Source organism: Impatiens glandulifera, chromosome 8, assembly GCF_907164915.1.
Source record: "Impatiens glandulifera chromosome 8, dImpGla2.1, whole genome shotgun sequence".
Lineage (NCBI taxonomy): Eukaryota > Viridiplantae > Streptophyta > Magnoliopsida > Ericales > Balsaminaceae > Impatiens > Impatiens glandulifera.
The window spans coordinates 14,675,106-14,685,565 of NC_061869.1; the positions used below are offsets into that span (position 1 = coordinate 14,675,106).

Below are 10,460 nucleotides of genomic sequence, written 5' to 3' on the forward strand. Positions count from 1 at the left end.
TATTTTCTCCAAACAGATTTAAATATTTATTTTATCCTTCCTAAACAGATTTAATATTAATTCAATTATGAAAACCTAAATTTTAAAAATCAAATCAAAATATAATAAAACTGTAATATTATATAATATATTACAAAATATCAAACTAATTTGATTTCAATATAAAAGTGTTTATTTTTTCCTTTCAAAAGTATGAATAGTATAAAATATTCAAAAATTTCAGGATAATTTTTCTTATATAGAAACTTTGGTATTATATGGATAAAAAATTACGATAAACCATACAAACCCACCCTTATACTTATTTGTTCACCATGAAGAAAATCATTTTCTTTAAAAATATACAATAATAAAATAAGGGTTAGGTAAGCAGAAATATATGCAAGGAATCTCCTTAAATCAATTCTAATAATTGACTCAACATCAATAATGAAAAAAAAAAGGTCATCATTTTGAGCAGCACAGAGTTCATCTATGATGCTTTTGAGCATAAATGTCGGCAAAAATCATCGAGAGTAAATTACAAAGAAATAACTAAAAGTTAACAACTAGCATAACCATATAAACCAACTGTGAAAACTGAATTCAAAATAAATCGATTGCAGACTAAACTGTAGCAGAATTTGGATGGTGGTTTGAATACTAGTATACCGTACATGTAAATAAATGAGATTGGTCGGAGCTTACTTGTAGAACTCAAAATCAGTGTCTGGCTTCTTCACATTGGTTCTATATCCTTTCTCAAAGTCCTTTGGAAGTATTACATACCTGTTCTTCCTCACTGCATGCATTCCTGCTTCTTGGCATATAGCCGTAATCTGCAATATATTAGCAATTTGGGAGGTTGGTTCTTTCATTTGGAAGCACCACTTTATCCTATTTTCTCATCTGGGGAATGATATTTCATTTCGTAATGGGCGTATCTCTGAACTTAGACTGGCCCTAAACCAGATTCAGATCAAGATACACTTAAAGAAAAGAGTTCGTTGATAGAATTGCTCTTCAGGTCAATTGAGCTTGGTGAGGGCTAAGAAAAATTGTTTTGAAAATATCTACAAACTATAGAAATTTCATTGTAATAGGCCGGTTGGTTGGATCATTGATAGGGAGGCGTTTGAAGATTGCCCAATTTATGGTGTATTATCATAGCCAACCACACCTTTCATATCAAAGGTATGTGGATATGACCCCATTTGTAAACACTTTATTTCTACGTTTGGAAACTAAACTTAATCAAAGTTATTGGTTGTTTCTCATTTGGATTAGGATACTGATATGAGAGGTAGGGCAAGGACAATTAAAGAAGGAAGAATTAAAAGAAAGGTGTCATGACATCTTATAAATGGCGGTTAGTATTGAAAAGTGGTGGTTATGTTTTAGTTAAGCTGAAAAATAGTTGAAAATTCTACTATCTCTTATCTCAAGATTGTATCTCAACCCTAGTAATTAGGGCCTTCTCTCCTCGCCCAATCTCAAATATATGAAATCAGTATTATTTCTCATCTAAATCTATATCACTATACATCAGATAAATAAAACAAAATTATAAGTGTTTTCAAATGGGGCCTTATCCAGAAATTCAATGACAATTTATCATCCAAATGCAAGACCCCATTTGGAAACACTTAATAGTTTTTGTCGATAAATTTTTGAATCTCTCTACTATGTTTAGTTTCCAAACATAATCTCGTCTTAATACCTTTTTGGATCATAATTAAGCCATTATATTATTAAATTCAAATAGGCAACAGAAATAGGGAGCACTCACATCGGCAGCACTGATCTTATCAGGACGTGAAACATAGTCTTCCAAGTCAACCTCATCACCTAAGTTCATCTTAGCTGTGCACACCTACAATACCAAAATACATATATATGCTCAATGTGTAATCAATCAAGATAAACCCTAGAAAGTAAATTCGCAACAAAATCCAAAAAAGGAGACCATCTGCAAGTTAGGAAGCAATCCTTTCGATTGAGGTCTATTTTTAACTTATATTGAAGAACTTTGATAAATTAAGCATATCATGTAGCGATATGATACTGACCTGAAAAACGAGTCTCTTTTGACGTCTATCAGGCAAAGGGAATTCAATCTTTCGGTCCAGCCTTCCAGGACGAAGAAGTGCTGGGTCCAAAGTGTCTGCACGGTTTGTTGCCATTATCACCTTCACATTTACTGTCTGGTCAAATCCATCCATCTGCCGCACAACACATTCAGTCAGACCCCATCATATAATACTAAACATGAGATTAGCCACCAAAGTGTCACGCCCTAAACAGAAACTCTTTTTGTAAAAAAAAAACATGACACCACTGCACGAAATTAATAGCGTGGAAGGCGAACACTTTTAGCACAGTCTGCAATCATCTAAGTCCCACTACAAAGGAAATGCAATACTAACACTAGTCTCAAAATAAAAAATACTGAATGGGTTCTACTTCTTGTACTTCTATTATCTAATAAATGGATTCTAATACTTGTGCTCCAAGTTAAATAAAATATATAGTCACAACTTTAGACGAAATTCATACTTGCCATTTGTAACCAAACTAGGTTATCGTCTGAGAAGGCAGTAGTTATCATTAGATATTGGATCGCAAAAGAAAAATTAACTCCCTGTAAGTGTGATTGGAAACACTTTTTTTTCTGGGTCTGGATCGGATCTGTTTCGACATACTTAATAAATAAATTGGAATCTCTGACTAAATTTAGTTTCCAAACATTTTTGTATTTGAAAACGGATCAAGGTAAATAAACAATAAGTGTGTTTCCATATGTGGCTATAGTTACCTTCCTTTGTACCTATTGAACTTTGGTTGTGGTTTCGAGTTGTTTTGCCCAAGGAAGAGCTTAGCACAATGGCTGTCCTTCAGACTTGGCTTTGAATAATGTGCCCAACAAAATAGAAATATCTTCATTGTGATATCCCACATCGAAAAATCACAAGAAATAGGAAGCTAAATAATTATAGTTACTTTCTTTGATACCTTCTGCGCAAGCGGTTAATAAAGGATTTGACATTAAATGTAATATTCAATAAAGAGTTCATACCACTATTTGCTCTTCTTTTAACCCTAAGGAGGCATCAGTCCCAATCATTTGCAAACACGGGATATTTAACTTATTTGGGCGGTCTTAACTATTAAGTCACTCGTTACCACCTGCCATGTGGCATCATCTAAGCCGTTCGTTGTCTTTTTAATCCTTGTGGTTGATTTGTGTATAATTATGCCCTTTTTATTATTAGTGTGTATCAATATATATCTCCTGGGACAGTTACTAGCAAAGGAGAGCAATTTTCTCTACTATTCCTTACATAACTACCAAGCAATTAGCCCCTATATACTATAAACCCAAATTACACTATTACAAATATCCTCACATAATCAACAATTACTAAACTAGAAATAAATCAATAAATATCTTAAATTGGCTAATTATTTTCAATTTAATCATTTATTTCATTAAAAATTTTCATTAATTATTTATGTTAGATAGTTCTAGAAGAAAAAGTAATACTTGTTCATACATAGGCTACTCTGGTACAAAATGAGCCATTTTAAATAGGTGTATTGGTGGTTCGATTCTGTTTCTCAATTTAATCTGTAACCAAAAAAATCATTCAATTATACAAAAATTAATATTCATAATCAGACCTATATCAGAGCAGATTGGTTAGCTGGTTAAATGTTTGGTAGTTGGTTATTCATCGGTTAGTCGTTTATACTTTTATTACAAAATTATTGAAAGAAGAAAGTTCATGAAACTCATTATCAGAATTAAGTGAATTTAACTAAAAACTTAACTTACATGATTGTAATATAACATCAAATTAATCATAAATCATCATATTTCATTAAATATTTTGATTGAATCAAGAGAATGTAACAAGTTCATAATCATTCATTATAAATTATAAACAATAAAGTCATTAACATAGAAAACAGATCATGTATTCAAAATCAAACTTAAAAAGTTAGCAATCAGCCAAAACATTGATCAAATTATGAAAGATTTACTTTATTCAATATATATAATATATATATATATATATACATTATACTCATCATACACCGGAAAGGTGATTATTAAAAAAATTAATCCCCAATATAAAATTTTGAGCCACTATTCTGAAATGTAATTAATCGTTAAGTTTTGTTTAGAAGTAGTGTTTCTTCAAACTTTTGTTCCCAATATAAGATTATTTGTTGCCAAACAAAAGGCCGTGTTAAGTATGCAAAACGATATAGTTCATGTATCATCGGTTATAGATTAATAAATTATATTATTATAATCAAACTGCTTATGTCAGTTTGTAAAAATTTTGAACCGCATTCTCTTATGGTTGCAGCAGATATTGGTTTTTAGCGGGGTTATGTCGGTTTATTCAGTTTAGGATTACAAAGTCAAATTGTGCTAAGGTTTTATAGAGCAGAGAACATAAGTCCTCAAAACTTATGCTTCAATCCAAACATCTCTATATAAAAATGTTGAATTCTTTATGAAATAGCCTCAGGAAGCTCTCCCAATAAAATAAGAAATCCTTACCATGTTATTTCAATTAAAACACTAGAGACTAAGGGTAAGTTTGATAAAACTGAAAATTATGTGTTAGAATACTGAATTTTAAGTACTTAATGTGTTGAATTGATCCAATGTGGAACTAATATCGGAAAAGTGATTAAAGATTACTTTACTCTTATACTAACATAATTTGATTAATTTACAGGGTTAAAGTTGTTTTTGGACGCTCTTACTATTTCCAAATTAAGTCGGAATTTTTTAGCTTAATTTGAGCTAAATCAATATAATTAAGTGATTTTAAATAACAATTAATAAAAACTTAATTCAAATAAACACTTTCATTTAGCTTCAAGTGTGTTATCAAACACAACCTAATAGTTATACCTGATTTAGGAGTTCCATAAGAATACGTTGGACTTCTCTATCAGCTCCAGTTTGGGCGTCAAATCTAGCCGTAGCAATAGCATCTACCTCATCAATAAAAATGATTGCAGGAGCATTCTCTTTGGCAAGACGAAAAACATCACGGACCATACGAGGACCCTATATACCATCAAATTTGAACAATCATGTCAAAAGATTCAGTTATTTAGATGATAATACTCATAAGAAATAAACTAAAATTTGAGTATCCTAGTCAATAAATGTGAGTTTTTGTATTATACCTCACCCAAATACTTCTGGACAAACTCCGACCCGACAACTCTTATAAATGCTGCTGTTGTGTGATTAGCAACAGCCTTGGCAAGCATGGTTTTCCCTGTCCCTGGAGGACCGTAGAGCAAAACACCCCGTGGAGGATCTATACCAATCTGCTTGTATAAATCATGATGGGTCAAAGGTAGTTCAACAGCTTCACGAATTTCCTGCTTCTGAATATCACATCCTCCAATATCCTATTCATAAGAGAGAACACTGGAGGTGTTAACATGAAAACAATGATTTAGCAATGAAATTTCATCTAGTAATGTGCATATGCTACTTGACATCTGATAATGTCAAACATACAATTTGCAGCAGACCAGCCTAATTCAAAGTTTAAAAGACTGCATGCTCTAAATGTTTAATTATAATCTAGTGATTTACTTGTAACAATCAAGAGCTGTCAATTAGGCCGGCATGAATACAGTTAGTAACTATTAGTCCGCCACTAGCAGGCTGCTCATTTAAGAAATTTACGTTAATTCATGTGAATATTTTTTACCAACTAGAAGTGAACACTTTGGTGAGGCAGTTGAATAATCATTTTAAAGCCAGGGGATCACAGACTATGGAAGTATAGTAGGAGCAGGTTACAGGGTCAAGATTTATCTTTTTCTGTTTCTTATTTCTAGTTTATTCTGTGTTAAACAAAAAGGGGTCACATTGTGCAGTATAGGTATTTTCCGTTTTGTTTACCTTTCTATTTATATTTTTTATGTTTTAGGGTTTTGGGTAAGAAAGTTGAATGGTCTTTTGATAGTTTAAAGCTCGATTCAGTCCTGATCTTAAGGTATGCCTACAAATTTTAACAAGGATGGTAAAAGGTTTAAGAAACGAGTCAAAACCAACTATCTACTATAGTTGAGGAACCAATTGTTGAATCAAAGGGAGTAAATACCTTACAATCAACCCTCACATCTTATACAGTTGTTTCTGAAAAGAAAAAATCAGTTAGTATTGGCAGGGATGGTCATGGTTGGGCTGACCAAAATTTACTCAATATTCTAGAATTTTCAAAGCTTTCGGGCCTTGGGAATCCTGGCACTCAACGCCAAGTTGCAGTTTCAGCGGTTAGATCATTTTTCAATTTTTTCTATGGCCTACACCAAGGAGGACCTGTAGACGACTTCTTATGGTTTGAGGAACCACATGATGATGGGAGCCATATTTTTATACCATGTCCTACAACAGTGATATGTATTTTTTTTGTGGTTTGAAGAACCACCACCTGACGGGTTGTCAAACTAAATATGTCTTTTGGAATCAAATGTGCAATTTTTTCCTATTCTTGGGGACAAGGAAAGTTTTATGTGTAGGTAATGTCATGAACCATCAACTCATCCACACCGTAGCATCAGAAATGTGAGGCAGGAGAATAACTGATGAAAAGGGGGAGCTAACTAACTAGGCGGTTTCTATGGAAGGATCTAGAATAAGAATCTAGGAGTTTTAGGTGTAGAAGTTATTAGAATGCAATTGGTTAGAGGTGCATATATATATAACACCATTATCAGTTTAGAGGATAGACTTATTGATGTAATCTATATCTTCCTATATTGAATCTTGGAGTCTTCTTTCTAAACCCTCCTTTGATTCTATCTACTCTTCCTCCCCTGAATATTCATTCTCTCTCGCCCATACTCCTCATAACTGTTGATTATTGTAACTCACAAGATCTTGTCCAGCTTGAGCCTCGTCTCAGGTCGGGACATAACTAGACTGGCTGTCAAAATTTGGAAGAGCAACCTTACCATGAGCATTTAGCATACATACTTGACTCACTGAACATCGTCTTGGAAGATTAAATCCATATCTAAAGGTAAAAGCTTTCATCGTTAATACATTAATCCCACCTGAAACTTCAGTGTTAGCTTAGACAATGAAGGAGATCTGTTCCTTAGGAGTATAGAAATCAATATAGAGCATGTTCTAGGTTTTTGATATCTTGAAACTAGAGTAGGCTCGCAGTTGAGTTAAACCTAAAAGCTACGGAACCCTAATTCTAGTTTTTCCCAATCCAAATAAACAGCATGCATCATCCAGTTCAACTATCTACAAGAATGCTAGAAATACTTACATTATATGTAACATCAGGTTTCTCCGACTGGCTAAGAAGCGAAATACTGGAGTCAGCTTCCGGCGGCAATACATCAACTAGGGCATTAGAATGGCGATGAAGTGCTACAGATGCAGAAGGTTTGAGAAGTTCCCGATTAATAGTGCTGAGAATCCGCACATAGTAATTAGAACCAGTGGTAGAGCCAACGATCCCGTTGTTCTGATCAACCATTTCCATGAACTGACCAATAACGAGTGGAACAGATTGGATCCTCTTGACCTCCTCTTGAGCTCGTAGAAGCTCGCGCTTGAGATTCTTGAGCTCGTCTTTGACGTACTCTTCTTGGATGTCGATGAATTCGAGTTGTCTTTGGAGAGATTTGAGACGACCGTAATAATCATCGTCGTCGGATGAGGAATTGGATTGTTCGTAATTAAGCTTGTATTTTGATGAAGGAGAAGTAGGAAAAAATTGAGAAATAGGCTTTGGATCATAAACCATCACTCCTGCCATTGCTTCACGATTTCGTTCTCTCTCTCTACACACGATTCTCTTTCTATGGTTAAATGACTGAGTTGCTTTATATACATTGATCTCCATTTGGGCCATCTATTTTAGATTAGGCCTGAATTGGTTCTTGAGAGTCCCTATTTATATTACACATAATTATATATTGGGCTCACTTCATTTACATTACATTGAAAAGTTTTTTTTGAAAAATTACCATTTCGATCGAGCTCGAGTTCGAGTCGAGCTAATAAATATTTAATCGAGTCGAGCTCGAGCTCTAGCAAGCTTGAGCTCGACTCGGCTCAATTACAGTCCTAAGTGTGAGCAAACTGTTAAAATTCGATATGTTTTATTCGTATTAAGTTTAAATTATATTTATTTCATTCTTAATATAAATTAATATATTGATTAATACATATTGGAGGTGGTTTTAATAATTTAATTTAATATTATTTTATCTAATTATTTAATTTATGATTTATTTTATTATTTAATATTTAATTATGAAAAATATTAAATTTTTAATATTATAATTAATTTTGTTTATTTATTTTTACTAAAATCTTTAATTCGTTATTTTCGAATATTTTAATTAACTAAAATAAAATTTAATAATAAAAAATATTTGAATTGAAATAAATTAATAAATAAAATAAAAATTCTGTTGACTATGTAATCTAGAAATTGAGTAAAAGTATATTATATTGAAGTGAAATATAAATTAGAGAAAAATAAATTAAAAATATATTTTTATATAGATAATTTAGATAATCCTAAATTTAGTTCGATTTGAATTAATCGTAAACAATTCGAATTAGTATTTCAATTTCGGATTAATTTGTGTCAAATGTTCACCCTAAATATGAGGAAGTACTCTCATTTCATAATGTGTAAATTTGAATATTGTTTTAAACTTTACAATTTAAGATTTTTTATTGTTAAAGTTATATAACACGATATTTTATTTTAACGATTTTAAATTTCATTAATTTATTATTTACAGTTAATTTTCTTTATACTATAAGATTATATGTATCTATATTTTTATTAATACATTACGAAAATGAATTAAGTAAAAAAGGAAAATATTGTTGTATTTTTTAAATATAAAAAAAAGTTCATCTTCGTTCACGGTTAATGAAAATATTGATTCAGATTTTATAATAAATGGATTTTGTTTATAAATAATAGGATGTTGTAACTTAAATAATATGTAAAAATTTGTTAAATTTATAGATTTTCTTTCGTCTTATTTTTACATTTTAAAAAATACACGATAAAATTTTAAATATATAAATTTGATATTTAAATTGGGTATTTCCGTCATTTTTTTAGATTTCATATATTTATTTTATTTTAGTAGGAGTATTCATGAATCTGTTCGATTAATATACTTAATATGCTTAATTTTTAAAGTGTCCGGATTACGGGTCGAGAGCTGAGGTTAATTTGGATATATATTTTAGAGTAAATGAATACTTGGATTGGATGGTGGGTTGATCCGTCCATAAATTTTAAACAGTTAAAAATAAAATTAAAAATACTATATGTATGTTTTGAATTTGCAACCTAACAAAAACAAGTATAATTCTTTAACCAACTAGGGTAGTAACACTTTATATTTTAAATTCAACACCAAATTTGATAAATGCAGAACATTTTAACAATAAGTTCAACTTTTTAACTAGCTAATATATATATATATAATGATGCTTAATTTTTAAAGTATTCGTATTCCCATGTCAAAAGTTGTGGTTAATTTAGATATATATGTGTGAGGCCACGATGTTCAATATTAAAAAATGTGAATCAAATATTTGATTGACCAAAGTGAAGGGTAAGGTCACGAGATTAGAGGTTCATTCGAAAAAAATGTGGAATGAGAGATTTTTATCCGTATGCATTAAGAAATCTACAAGATTCTGAATCTTAGGTTTAAGGATTTGAGAAACCGTTTGAGAAAAAAGTAATGGCTCCTAGGGTGCTATCTACCCCTTTTGTATATTATTAACAAATGTTAAAATAGTCCTTAAACCCTTACAAAGAAAAACAATTTAACTATAAAGTTATTTAACATATTAATCAACTAATTACAAACTCAATATAGTTAGGCATTCCCAACTTACATATAAAGTAATTAACATAATTTTGATATCCCCTCCTCAAGATGTAGATCTTTAAGATTCATCTTGTTCCGAAGTAGATAAAAAGGGCCGAAATCTAATGGTTTGGTAAAAATATCGGCTTGTTGTACCTTTAAATATACATGTTGAGGAAGAATAAAACCTTGCTTGAAATGATCACGTACAAGATGACAGTCTATGTCTAGATGCTTTGTACGTTCATGAAAAACTGGATTTCCAGCGATATGTATCGCCGCTTGATTATCATACCGCAGCGGAATTGGTAACTTAAGTGAAACGTTCATGTCTTGTAGTAAAAATGAAATCCATTTGAGCTCACAAACTGTTGTAGCCATACTTCGGTATTCTACTTCAGCCGATGATCGAGAAACAGTGTTTTGTTTCTTTGTCTTCCAAGATATTAGTGCATCACCATACTTGATACAGTAACCTGTGATTGATCGTCGGCTATCAGTGCAAGTAGCCCAATCTACGTCTGAAAAACTCTCAAGTAGATTGTTAGATACACAAGGATAAA

At 31.5% G+C, this 10,460-nt stretch overlaps 1 protein-coding gene across 1 annotated transcript; it reads right to left on the reverse strand.

Annotated features, from left to right (window-relative positions):
• Positions 1-450: 450 nt before the first annotated feature.
• Positions 451-7,843, reverse strand: LOC124911998 (26S proteasome regulatory subunit 6B homolog). The gene is made up of 6 exons (XM_047452548.1): positions 7,308-7,843; positions 5,194-5,424; positions 4,913-5,071; positions 2,049-2,201; positions 1,769-1,852; positions 451-818 (listed from the first exon to the last, which is right to left on the reverse strand). Exons 1-6 carry the CDS (start codon positions 7,800-7,802, stop codon positions 684-686), a joined length of 1,257 nt encoding a protein of 418 aa, XP_047308504.1. The 5' UTR covers positions 7,803-7,843; the 3' UTR covers positions 451-683.
• Positions 7,844-10,460: the final 2,617 nt, after the last annotated feature.

Bases quoted from the DNA above. Each gene is read 5' to 3' on its own strand.
- LOC124911998 (XM_047452548.1), bottom strand. From the start codon at position 7,802: ATGGCAGGAGTGATGGTTTATGATCCAAAGCCTATTTCTCAATTTTTT. The intron at 5,072-5,193 runs GTATAATACAAA...GATGGTATATAG, and splicing joins TCCAGAAGTATTTGGGTGAG to GGTCCTCGTATGGTCCGTGA. The intron at 2,202-4,912 runs GTATAACTATTA...GTTGTGCGGCAG, and splicing joins TTATGGAACTCCTAAATCAG to ATGGATGGATTTGACCAGAC.